At 39.9% G+C, this 13,132-nt stretch overlaps 2 protein-coding genes across 6 annotated transcripts; one reads left to right on the top strand and one right to left on the bottom strand.

Annotated features, from left to right (window-relative positions):
* The first annotated feature begins 4,398 nt into the window (after window positions 1-4,398).
* syce2 (synaptonemal complex central element protein 2) lies at window positions 4,399-7,374 on the top strand. 3 transcript variants are annotated; one of them, XM_023836249.2, is made up of 5 exons: window positions 4,399-4,776; window positions 5,094-5,174; window positions 5,538-5,617; window positions 6,110-6,224; window positions 7,021-7,374. In XM_023836249.2, the coding sequence occupies exons 1-5, from the start codon at window positions 4,774-4,776 to the stop codon at window positions 7,213-7,215; spliced, it is 474 nt and encodes a 157-aa protein (XP_023692017.2). In that variant the 5' UTR covers window positions 4,399-4,773; the 3' UTR covers window positions 7,216-7,374. The 3 variants fall into 3 exon arrangements, with proteins under 3 accessions (XP_023692017.2, XP_023692015.2, XP_023692016.2); XM_023836247.2 differs by having other exon boundaries at window positions 4,412-4,776; window positions 6,026-6,224; XM_023836248.2 differs by having other exon boundaries at window positions 4,417-4,821; window positions 6,026-6,224.
* A 189-nt stretch (window positions 7,375-7,563) lies between these two features.
* On the bottom strand, window positions 7,564-12,360 carry gcdhb (glutaryl-CoA dehydrogenase b). 3 transcript variants are annotated; one of them, XM_023836245.2, is made up of 12 exons: window positions 12,202-12,360; window positions 11,560-11,674; window positions 11,399-11,437; window positions 11,169-11,309; window positions 10,648-10,710; window positions 10,297-10,467; window positions 9,930-10,059; window positions 9,530-9,746; window positions 9,344-9,447; window positions 9,133-9,258; window positions 8,672-8,832; window positions 7,564-8,128 (listed from the first exon to the last, which is right to left on the bottom strand). In XM_023836245.2, the coding sequence occupies exons 2-12, from the start codon at window positions 11,660-11,662 to the stop codon at window positions 8,055-8,057; spliced, it is 1,329 nt and encodes a 442-aa protein (XP_023692013.2). In that variant the 5' UTR covers window positions 11,663-11,674; window positions 12,202-12,360; the 3' UTR covers window positions 7,564-8,054. The 3 variants fall into 3 exon arrangements, with proteins under 3 accessions (XP_023692013.2, XP_023692014.2, XP_023692012.2); XM_023836246.2 differs by having other exon boundaries at window positions 12,231-12,359; XM_023836244.2 differs by having other exon boundaries at window positions 12,188-12,322.
* Between the last annotated feature and the right edge of the window lie 772 nt (window positions 12,361-13,132).

The raw sequence follows: 13,132 nt of genomic DNA, 5'->3' as shown, positions 1-13,132 counted from the left end.
TCACAGAAGCATAGGTCTCTTCAGGGGGCGCTTAGGATGTCCCACCGGGTCTCTGATAACCCGCAACCACTCATTGCGCCCCCCAATAATTAATGTCTGTTGTACAAGTTTTCAGGATCCGCTAGGAGATTCAATATATCTTATCTGCGGGCCATGCAGAAAATCCAGCATTTACTAATTATCTTAATAACCATCATTTACCGTTTTGTAGACAATATTTTTTTCTTTAAATATACTAAAGAGTGTACGAATACAGTTTTGTATTTTTGTATTACATCAAACTCGCAAATACGACCCTTTAAAATGTCAGTATGATCCGGGACAGTTTAACCCAGACCACATTACCGAAAGGTCCGATTCCAGGACATCTCACGTGGGTTAACCGTGAATGTGTGGGCAAAGCTCAGTCCGTGGCACACTCCACATCACGCGAGACACCGGGTGGATGAGCCCCGGGGCTGCTGGGAGGGGGGGAACCGCTGCTTGGGGTGTGAAAATAGGGGCGGTAAGGAGCGGCAGTCAGCAACAAGGGGTTGTTTTGGGGGTTCTCTTCCGGCGACAGGTTAATGATCACGTCCTCCTGGTCCCACACGCGGAAAGCGTTGACATGCGAGTGGCGGCGCGCCTCGGGCATCTTGGGCGAGCTGATGCACCGCAAGTCCGTCTCTTTTACGGCTTCTTCCCCGTCTGGGCCAAGCACGCAGTCTGCCGCGACAGGAGAGCGATCGTAAATGGTGGCATTAGGCAGGCACCCAAAACTGCTTTTGAGAGGGGGAGTGGGAGTTTAATTTAAAGATTATCAAAAGAGATTGTACACAACTGCGCTTTGTTTCGTTTCAAAACAAAAATTAAATCAAATCAACCTCAATATTAAACGTAATTGATATAATATGTCTGTAAATATTTCGTGCAAAATAACCGAATATCAGTCGGACCATTTTTATACATTACCTGCAACATCACCGGCGAGATCCTTGATTATATGGCCAACGATGGTATAAGCAACTGCCACCACAACCAATGCAGCCATCAGTAGATAAAGTACCGCTTTAGGTAACGGAATGAGTTCCCGTTGAGGGGGCTTATAATCCTTGTAGATTGGGTCGATGTCTGGAAACGAATATTGATAAGCGAGCCCGGATCCATCGGTAAAGTTTACATTTGTTATATTTAGCGGATTCATCGCAAAACACAAAATACTGCAACTGGGTGAGAAGAATGTAGTTTTTAGCTTACTTATTCGGAGTTGTAACGATTTTACAACGTCTTCTTTTGTGTTTTAACGTTCCCATTGAATCCAGGTTCTGAAGTCAAAAATTTTAGACATATTCTTTTGATCCCAGATGCTTTATCTTTAAAAACGCCGGAAACGGTTTAACCGAAACAGTGTAAGGAAATCCGTCCGACGTATAAATATTTAAATAAATAAAACTTCAAATTAAAAAACTGCGCTAATTCTTCCCGCTCGTTAATTTTAAGAAAAACAACTCAGCTAAAGTTTCCTCCATCTTTCCGTTTTAAAAGAATTAATTTTGATTCTGCCAAATATGTTTATTGTTGTTTATTATGTAGGTATCTTACGTGATACGTACTGAAATTGGGGAAAGCAGATATCCATTGGCTTGGTCTGCATTGCATCGCATCCCTGCGTTAACGTCGCTCTCCGCGGTTCTGAAACATCCACAGGAGTTTCCGCACCCTACAAGATACTGTAATATAAATTTCATAGAACTGAAACTCCGCCCTCTTTGGTCGGCTTAGAATTTTAATTGGATGCCTCAGAAATATATTCAATAGCGGCTCTCCTCTACACCTTTTTGACCGATTCTGTTTCATTTAATATCTGGGCGAGGGTGCAAGCAATTTGACTTTTTAAAGTGTTCTAGACATTTTTTTATTATCTACCTGTGTTCTGAAGCACAATTGCTAAAATATGTGTTATATTTTTTATTATGTTATATAAAAAAGTAGCAGTACAGAATGACAGGTATCTACGCTGGGTATGTATTAATTTAATAATTAAATACATTTATTATTTTTGTGCTCCAATTCTCCAGTTTTTCCCTATAATCTTTGTACTAACATAATGCCTGTCTGGGTTTCCATTTACATGTATAGCAGAATGCTGTATTTGTTTCATATATATTTATAAATTATGCAATTAATGTTTAGAATTAAAATCTAATAATATCAAAGACAATACATGATGGCAGGCCTGGGCATGCATGAGATTCTCTGATTTTATTTAATTTCCACAACAGAAATGGACATGCAAAGGCCGAGGTTAAAAAAAAAGGGTATTACCACGCTTTCAACTTTCACACTCTCCAGTGGTTTTACAGCTACAATTACACTGATTACCAGAAAAAGAGATTAAATAAATTTGACTGCTACCCATCAAAAATTAATGGGTTATTTATCAATAGCAGTCTGTGGTTTTCCAGAAAGCCCTACCAAGCTCCACGTTTGTGTGCATGTGCATGATCAAAATAATTACTATAGTTAGTTTTCCACTATTAGCAAGCTGGCCATCACAAACGACTCCTCTTTCACTGCCGTGCTCTATCCCTGTCTACCTTCCCCAGACAACTGGCTTTTCTCATTTTCCAAATCTTGGCTTTCGCACTGTGATCCGCATGCTGATCTCTGTTCATTCGCCCGGGATTCTTGTAAAGGCTTCACCATAATCAGCCTGTGGTCCCCAATACATGAGATTTAAGACTTCAATAGATGGCGTGAGACAGTGCCAGGATCACATTTCTTTCTGTACTGATTTACAAAGATGGTGATTATTTATAGACAATCTATTTTTGTTTGGGGTAGGGAAACTGATCTTTCTGCTTGGTTCTGAAGAGCCAGATGGGGACTGATGGATAGATAAAGGACTGCGGGAAAGAAAACGGTGGGAAGTATAGAGACGATGCATATTCTGTGCATCTGTGTGCATCCATGTGTGCATGCTTTTGGGGATAATGATGTAAGAGTAGCAGAAGGACAATAATACTGTATTTCTTAATGAGGAACAACAAGGACAAAGGGTTAGGTTACAGTTGGGCCAGTGCCATTGACAATGAGTGAAGCCAGACCCCATAGCTGCCACTCTTGATGGGTTTATTGGAATATGATACCTTTTGCAGCAATGTTTCACCCTTCAAGATGATGAGCAAAGTCAGACAGAGAGAGAGTATGAAACAATATGTTCCCAAATTTGCCCTTACGTAAACAAGTACAGACGCTTCCCGGGTTACGGCGGTCTATGTTACGATATTCCGGCTTCACAATGGGTAAATCTTTTTCACTTTTAGTACATTAAATTTCATGACATATTCGACACTATTCAAAGTAGGATTTGTGTTAATGATTTTGCCCAACTGTAGACGAATGAAAGTGTTCTAAACATGTTTAAGGTAGGCTAGGCTGATGTCTGTTAGTTTAGGTAGGTACTGTATTAAAATGCATTTTCACCTTAAGATGTTTTCGCTTTGCGATAGGTTTGGTAGAACACAACCCCATCGTAACCTGGGGAGAGGTTGAATTAAAAACATGCATCTACATGTATATACATTGTATTATCTCATCGGCAGGGTTAGTCAAATGTTAGGATGTTAATATAAAAAGCTATTTTGAGTTTTTTCTTTTAAACAAAACAAGGCATAAATAAAATGGTATATTGGAAATGAATTTCACAACATTTATTTTCAATGTTAAAAAAAAGATGGTCGATCATTCTCTCTACTTGAGGAAGTAACTCAAGCTTTGTTTTATTTATAGTTTTTAGAAATGTATAGATTTCTAATCATGGTCTCGATAATGTGGTCTGGAATTCATTTGAGATAAAAAAAAAAAAAAAAAGTCGTTTCCTCTCCCCACATGAAGTCAGAGAACTGTTCCATGTCTCCTGTCACACTCGACTCCTCACTGGCTATTTTAGGTTGTTCATTTTAATGAAACACACCCTCTGGCTTGACTTTGTTTTACCCACAATCCCCTTGGTCTCAAAAGCCAGGTCTGTCTGTCCCGAGTGTAGACTTTTTCTATGAATGCAATGGTATCATTTTGTCCTTCTGAAGTTTCTAGTGTATTGACAGAGAACCAGGTTCTCCCATGAGAGTCAATAGAGGAAATGCATTGTAATGCTGCATCACATTCATGTACAAGTATTTGGTTGCAATGTCATACAAATCTTCACTATTTGGGAGATAGTGCTATGACAAAGAAATTAATCGATATATTATTATTCATATTGCCCACAAATGATTCTTCATATTGTGTGGCTATATTTATTTGTATGAATTTATTATCGATACGTGTCTTCCTCAATGCTGATTGGTTATGGTTATAACCTTCTAGTTGATATGTATACCAATCACCACTCAGTGGCTTATTCGTCATTAAATTTTTAGGTTTCCAGACTATTATTGGACTCATGGGTATTTAGGGTTATCAAAACTCGAAGAATGATCTATCGATTGTGCTTAAGTTTAGTAGTAAATATTTATTTCTGCCTAACTTTGGAAACATACCGTGTTTTATAAGGATGTCATGTCATTGACATGGGGACCGGAGTGGTATAAGCTGGCAAATCATTAAACTTAAAACGTTGAAGTTTAACAAGCGAATTTCCACGCGGGGCGCGCGCGTGGTCTCGCGGAGACGCCATAGATACCCGGCCGTTGCTCTTAATGATGACGAGTCCGTTCTCCCAAGTAACTAGCAATACCATAATAAAACAAAAATAAAGACCAATTTATTAATAAATACGATCCTAAGGTTATGGTAAGGACATTTACAGTCAAGGACCAGCACCGCAGATTCTGATAAGTAAATATTTGCAGATCCGAAGGGGTTTATTTACTTAGCACACGGTGTTTACATAGGTTAGCCAGGTAGCTAGCTAAGTAAGCAAAAATACTTAACACCCAGTATACTGATGTAAGGTTCTACCTGCATAAACTGTTGCTGAATATAATAGTATTCGTAGATAGCGGATATTAGTCTATTATGGCTGGCTAACCAGTTTTATTTAAAAAGCGAAAAGAGTTAAGAAGCTTAGGAGCAGACGGATTTTAATTTGGAGACATTTTCCCGGGCAGGTCATGGATCCGTTTTTCGTCGGGAAAATGGCCTCCAACTCTCAGTCTACACCCAAGCCGACTGATCACTCCGCAATCCCGGTACAGTGGAGGGGGTTGATCTCAGTGGGAATCTGACACCGCAGATCCCTGACCCTGACGTAGCGACTGAAACACCAAAAGTGGGCCTTTTATTTCATGTAGTGCAGATCGTACTCTCTCATTCTACATTAAAAAAATCACGCAGATGATTTAAAATGTTCAGATGTTCAAAATTCTCTACATTTAAAAATATCTTTGCATAAATTAAGTATAGTGTAAATCACCTTGTGTAAGTAGGTGATTGGGAGTACTTCCTCATGTCACCCTCCACTCTCAAGAAATCACCAGTATTTTACAAAAAAATGATTCTGTTTTAAGTATTTTAGTGTATAGGGCTTTTGGTTGTTTTTCCTTATTGCATAGGAATCTGAGGAACAACTAGAACCTGACCTTGGAAGATCTTCATTTTTAAGTCTGGATGAAAGTCACGACCAGAAAACAAGGTGAGAAAAGATACCATCATTTCCCCAGTAAGGTACTGTGGAGGATTTTACAAAGTCGTAGAAATGTTTACCCATCATGCTTGTTTGGAAACCACAGGGTAATATTTATTTAACTTTTCATCTACTTCTGCAACCCGTTGTGTTGAAGCCTGTGATTTTTGTTAAATGATTTATAGGAAAATGAAAGAAACCCTAGTCCTTTTAATATGTATTTTTTTTTAACAAAAGATGATGAAAAGTAACATTGGAATAAGTGACTTGAATTTTTCTTTTTAAATGAGCAAGGCCTTACTTTAAAATGTAGTTTCTGTTTAATATCCTGAAAACCAGTCTCGAGTTATGCTGCCAAATAGAGAACGGTGTTGCAGACAGAATGGTGTTTTAAGTTTTCCGTTGTCTTTCATTAAGTGACGAGTCAGGCATCAGCATCCCTGGCGGAGATGCCGACTGTGAATTCCAGAGTGAGGACTCCGTCTATTTCTCTACTCTCAGTTCGAGGATAGATGAGATGGGGAAAAAAACTCAGGACCTAATAGAGAAGATTAATGAGAGCCGTGCAGTAGACCAAGAAATTATGAACAGCTTCCAGGAGAAGTTAATGGATAAGGTAACAAACAATGTATTTCCACTATTTACAATTTTTCAAATGTCATCTCAAAAGCAATAGTCACTTAACGGGTGGATGGCCATACTCGAAAGGAATGCAAAAGGAATGTGCTAATTTATACAGACCCTGCAAAACAGGGGTGGTTAGGGCTAGGCTATATTAAAAAAAAATAATAAGCAACATTTTATTTTAAAAACATAGAGATAAATGATTATATCGAGATGTCTAACTGCACCACCACCCCCACACACAAAAGCACATGTCCAAGTGACACCGGGTGAGGCACAAGTGGGGGGCGGGGGGGTGGTGCTGATTAACGGTGCTGATCATCGTTGTTCGGTTTCTGTGGAAAACGATCGATTGGAAGGCCGGATTTAATTATGATATAAAACCACGCTGAAGACCATTTAAGTTCACAAACTTATGGTAAGTGGTAAGCCTCACCCACACAACAGCTTTATGACCAATGTTTACATACACTGACAGCTTTGTATCTGCATCAGAAACATAGGTTAGGAGGCTGAACTGAACGTCAAATCATAAAAAAGGGCACGCCAAGATCTGTGTGTAGCCTAATATTACTTCCTCAGCAAAGGAGATAATCGCCTGTCAGATATCGTTGATTATCCATAATATCGTTACATCACCCATCCCTATTGATTCATTCCAGTCACCAACAGCTGGAGGGTTAGACCCTTTAACTGCTGATAGAGATCAGATGTTTCCGTGATACGCAATGCACCTGTCTTGTATAAGCAAGAAATGCATTTAAGGCTAGAATAGCATGCGTCTGCAGGTCAGTGAGGTGTGTCAGCAGGTGCAAGGGCAGATGTTCAGCACCTATGAGGAGAACAGCCGTTTGATGGAGGACAGGCTGAGAGAGCTGTCAGAGGTACTGGACCAAAGCAGCCGGCTCAGTGCTGAACTGCAGAGTGCCAGTCTGACCCTGGTCGCCATCAGCAAAGGCCTGCAGAGACCCCCTGAGCAGTAAACACTTTTCAACCCAGAAGTTACTGCAAAATATAGCCACTATTAATATAGAGGGTAATTCAACTGTACACTAGTACTAGATGCTGTTCATCTTAGTTTCTGTTTAGAACTGCCAGTCTGTGTTTAATACAGTGCAATTAAAAATAAGAGCTTTGTTACACTGATGTTTATACCTGCTTGTTTAATCCTCCCAAAGCTGTCTAAACAAATATCTTCAATTAGCCAGAAGACACGCTTTATATTAAGCTTTTCATTCCCACTTGATATTTCCAATGAAGTAGAAAAAGTTTAAAAGCATTTAGAAACAAGAATTAATTACTTGAACCCATTCTTGAAAAATTACAAAATATAATCGCAATAGATTTTATTAATGCAACGGCATAAATTCAATAGAGTGATGTCAAAAGTCCACGCTGTCCCCTCTTGACAACATTAATGAGAATTTTATTTGCAGCCAGGGCAGAGGACCAAAGGCCAGAGAGATTCAAAAGTGCAAATATTATGATTACCATTTTCACAGGCAATGAAATAAGTGCTATGTCAGTCAAAAATAGTTTCTGTGGAAATTGCTGGTTTCTGTTTTGCGTAAATTTTACAGGTGTTAATTTTAGTCTATACCGTATCCAGAATCAACACATATTATGTAATGGGAAATAGCAATGTAACTGTTCACAGTCACATGCAAAACTGACCAATCTAACTAACTTTGACCTTTCCAACCAAGGCCCTTATTTTATACAGATATCTATAAAAAGAGGAAATAAGGTGGAGACATCCTGTGAATGAGCAGGCCGCAATTAGGATCTTTAGTGTATTTACCGTACTGAGACAGCATCTCATTTATTTGTCTACTGTGAAGGACTGTAGCCCAGTGATGGCTCTACCCAAAATCAAGGCATGGATATCATGTGTACCTGCAAAAAAGCAAAAACAACAGTGAATTATAGACATTCATCTGAATAGTGGGTTTTCGCTGGCGTCCCCCTGCCTTGTGTCACATGGTCCATGGGATAATTTCAGGACCCCTCATCCCCCTGAGAAGGATAAGCAGTAGCTGTATGGTTGGATGGATGGAAAAGTGGGATGTTCTGCATTGAGACCTAAGCAGTGATAATAATGGTTTCCCTGACTGTAGTGTCTGAGGTTTCATGATAATCTCCAGTCTGTGTGGACGGCCAGCCGTTTACCTCTGTGCCACACGGAGCACTCTCCATATTTGTGCTGTTATTGACCTCTACTGGTGGAACTTTGTAAAAACTAGTTTGAGGTTTTCATGGTTCTTTCAAGTAAATCTCTTGGAATCGAAGTGCTCCGATGACAATGAACCTGCATACTTTTGCCTTTCTACACTTCTATATAATGCCCCGGGTTTTCAGACATTCCTTTTTGGTCCTCAGTTGGCCTCATACGCTTAACGCTTCCTGCCCAGATTCCCACATCCTTGCCATTAACCTCACCTTCATACGTGTTGACAGATTCCAAGTTCATGACATGTCGGATGATGTGGTACTCGTCTGCAATGCCGTTGCCCCCTAGCATGTCCCTCGCCTGTCGAGCGATGTCCAGGGCTTTACCACAGCTGTTCCTCTTCAGCATAGAGATCATCTCTGGTGCTGCTCTGCAAGTTAGGCAGATACACAAGCAGAACTTAGCCCCCTTTCTCTGATTGTAGTCACTTTTAGAGTGACTCCTTTCCTAACAACTTTGGAATAGTGTAGGAAAATGAACCACCACCAAAAAGCTGCAGATTAAAGACTTTGAAGGGCTCATGGGCGTACCAATCTTAAGTGTAGAATTTAACCTGGCTTGAGATGGCAACAATTTTCATTTCTTCACATGCTTATGCACAGATCTGATTCTGATCGCTTTTGTCCTGCACTAATATTGAGGTAACATTGCCCACAGAAGTAAAGCTCACTTCTTTTCATCTATGAGTCTGCCCAGCTGCAGACAGGACTGTAGTCCAATGGTGATCTCTGTCAGCATATCAGCCATCTTCTTCTGCATGAGCTGGTTCCTGGCCAAGGGCACGCCAAACTGAATCCTGGCATAGGAGAGTGCAATAATATTAACACACCACTCGTCTTTATATACTTTCACATCTGTTCTATGAAAGAGTCGCCCCATACCTGTCTAATGTGTACTGACGGGCCGTGTGAAAACAAAATTCAGCTGCACCCAGAGCACCCCAGGAAATTCCATACCGGGCATTGTTTAGGCAGCCGAAGGGACCCTAATCAGACCCAACACAATCAAATTGATTTCAATCATTAAAACCTTTGCAATATCCTTTAAAAACATCTACTCATACTTACAGCCAAACCAGAGGCTTTGGGTAGCAGGTTCTCTTCTGGAACCTCTACGTCATCCATAACAATCATGCCTGTGGAGGAGGCTCTCAGGGAAAACTTGCCCTCAATCTTTGGCGTAGTGAGGCCCTTCATGCCACGCTCCAGAATGAAGCCTCGTATTTTGTTGTCATCACATTTGGCCCATACCACACAGATGTCTGCCGCTGGGGAGTTTGTGATCCTGGCCAGCAAGTCATGATTACAGTGCTAGGTTATGAAATAGTTTTATAAACAATCAAGCATTTTTACACTGTTATGAAATGACGGTTGTTGACTTACTATTTTAGTAGTGAACTGTTAGTAATATGTATAGGATAGGCTCTTCATAGCAGTCAGGTGAGGAACTGTGCTGTCCTGAACTCACCATGTTTTAGAGCCTGTAAGGGTGAAGGTGCGACTGGAGGGGTTGTATTTTGCCCGAGTCTCCATGCTACCCGGATCGCTACCGTGGTTTGGTTCCGTCAGACCAAAGCAGCCCAGAAGATCCCCTTTCGCTGAACCATGTAAAGATACATGAGTTAATTAAGGTGTTGATTTGAAAAAATGACCTACAGTAATGCAATCTAGAGAACTAAGGTATATTCTCTTACTTGCCTAGTTTACCGTGTATTTATGGCAGTCTAAAGGATGGATTTAAAGATGCTTTTTCACTAGAAATCTGTGAATTCTTTAAGAACTAAAAGCTAAAACTGAACAGCAGAATGTTACATCAGTAAGCCGCCTCTGCTAACCCAGTCTAGGGAGGTATTTCTCCTTCTGCTCTTCCGTGCCATAGGCGTAGATTGGGTGCATGACCAGTGAGGACTGCACACTCATGACTGAGCGGTACCCGCTGTCCACCTTCTCCACCTCCCTGGCAATGAGTCCATAGGCCACATAGCTGGTGCCAGCACAGCCATAACCTAATAACAGTTTGGAGGAGACAGAGTAAGGGAAGGCATGAAGTAAAGAAAGAGGATTTCCAGAGCAAACAGGATAGAAGGGGATTGGTTACAGGATATGCTGTGAATTCCACGCCATACATATACTTTTCTTATATCTGTAAGATACATGACAACCCGGCCACTGCAGTCTTTGTTTACCTTTAATTGTTGGGCCCAAAACTCCCAGTTCCCCCATTTCTGACACAATATCACGATGGAACACTGTGCAAAAGAAACAGATCAACTGAGTATTATTAAAATTCAAGAGTGGACTTTCCAATTCATTTCCAGTTCCAATTATTCTTTGAAGAGAACCGCAGCAAAATGCAATAAAACGATCCTGCATGGTATTTCTTCCCAATTGGAAAGGGGCATTGCTGTTTCCCAGATGTAAATTTAAAGCCTTTGGTTAATGCCTGTTCAGGTCAGTCTCTGAATTTTCATTCCACCTTTAAAATAGTTAGAGATGGAGCACCCGAGAACACAATTAACCTCACGGAGTTTGATGGATGGGGAACTGCATGGAACATTCTGTGAAGTAAAATGTATAAGACCCATATTCTGAGTATTTTATTTGAAAGGTACCACCAATCTACAAAGACATATCTGGGCTAAAATGTGTATTTTATAAACTGTGAATTTTGTATTTGCATAATGTATAGTGGTCTGTTTGCACACACCTTCATTTCTGTTGGCCATCAAAATCCGTGGCATGAGTTTCTCCTGGCAGTATGTACGGAACGAGTCTCGAATCATGATCTCTTCTTCAGTCAACTGCCCCTCCAGGTCCAGGGGATCACGCCAGTTGAATTGGACCTTGGCTACCATAACACCGAAATTATTACAATGTTGAAAATGACAAGGAAAAACTGATAATTGACACATCTGCTACATATGGTCTGCTACATACGTGGTTTCACTGTCGTGTTATCCCTCGCCTTCTCACCGTCTGAGTAAAAAAATACCCGCAATAAATGAGGTAATGTACTTTTGAGGAATAATAGTCAAACATCGAATCTTTAATAAACTGCCTTCACATTTGTCGTGTGTCAAACGCGGTGCGCAACACACCAGAGCGAACAGGTGCGACGGTCCCCTGTCCCCTCGAAGCCGCCATGAAAGTACATATGTGGGGTTTGACGAGCAGGCGCAAAGCGGCTCTTCGTAGCGCCATGGCTGCTGTACTCTGAACAGACACGAAACAATGCAACATAAATACTAATATGGAAGGAAATTTCTCAAAGCAGAACACAGCACGCGGCAGCTATTAGTAGCGAAATATGTCAGATTAGTTATTTATAGAACCGTCTTAGTCTTTTATTCAGCTAACAATTTATACTTTTTTCTTGTCGCTATTTGACGAAGAAGCTATTCAGCTGACAATAATACACGACATAAGTTAAGAATTATAATACTAATAATTATTCTGCGTTGTAAAATCTCCCTGTCCCCACCACAATAACATAATGAAATTATAGAAGGTTATTATACAGATTACACAAACGCAGTTACATCTTTAAGGAACTATTATTATTAAATCCGTCATTAAGGTAAGGTCATTAATTTGAAATAACTATAGTTACATGAATAAGTTAGTGTCCTTGTCATCGCGTTTCGGAAGATAGCTAATTATAGTCGTATCCCCAACATAGGTATGTAGCACCTCCATAAGTTATACATATATATTACTATAACTTACGCGTTAGAACGTACTTTCAAATGTAATGAATAGTTGACTTTACCCGTGCTTCTAGGAAAAAAATTCCTTTTGCAATCTGTCAACACTGAAGAGCCGACGTCACTAAAGTGCGACAAGTCTAAAACAGGTTGGAGAGGTCAGTTTGGACTTGCTTTTCTGCCATTTTGAGCGCGGCAAATTTTAGGACATGGATTTGATGTTTTGATCACCAAAGCAATTTATATAAAGACGAGACACTGGAATTGCTATGCCTGATTATAGTCCCACAAACATACAGAAGACTGAGATGGATAAAGGAAAATATGGTTGTTATTTCGAAGCAATATACAGACAAGTAAATGTTGTATTAACTCAGTCAACAAGACCGCATCTCGATGACTAATTTCAGATGACCATTTAAGATGATGGTCCTGTGTTCATCGGTATGATTGGCGTCTTAGAGGGGGCGTGTATATTTTTAGCATGTCCATTGGACGATTGTTTTTCAACACGGCTCGGTAAAATGCACGCATCTTATGCATAATATAATTAGATTCATAGATAGTAACGACTGATTTTTAGTCCAACAAGTTCTCAGTAGAATAGTAATTTTGAAGCTGCTTTATAAAATAATAATAAAAAAGACAATTCATTGTTATAGGTAATTGTTATCTTTAACAATTTGAAATAAATGAAATAGTTTGTAATTCACGTTCATCCATCCATCCATGTTCCAACTGTTTATCCAGTAGCCTACGTACAGGGTTATCCCGGTATTCCTTATTTCTCTACGTCCATAATAAGAGCATTAGCACCACTTTTCCATCACATTGCTGAGCTTTAATACAAACCACTATTTATTACGAACGCCAATTAATTTCCATACCAGATTCAGACCATTTAAAATGACTCATAAAAATACAGTAAGAAAAAGCGGAGACCATTTCGGTAATTGAACAAGCAACA

This window comes from Paramormyrops kingsleyae, chromosome 22 (genome assembly GCF_048594095.1).
Source record: "Paramormyrops kingsleyae isolate MSU_618 chromosome 22, PKINGS_0.4, whole genome shotgun sequence".
Classification (NCBI taxonomy): Eukaryota; Metazoa; Chordata; class Actinopteri; order Osteoglossiformes; family Mormyridae; genus Paramormyrops; species Paramormyrops kingsleyae.
Note: the sequence above shows the minus strand (reverse complement) of the source record. Positions and strands in the feature narration are given on the sequence as shown.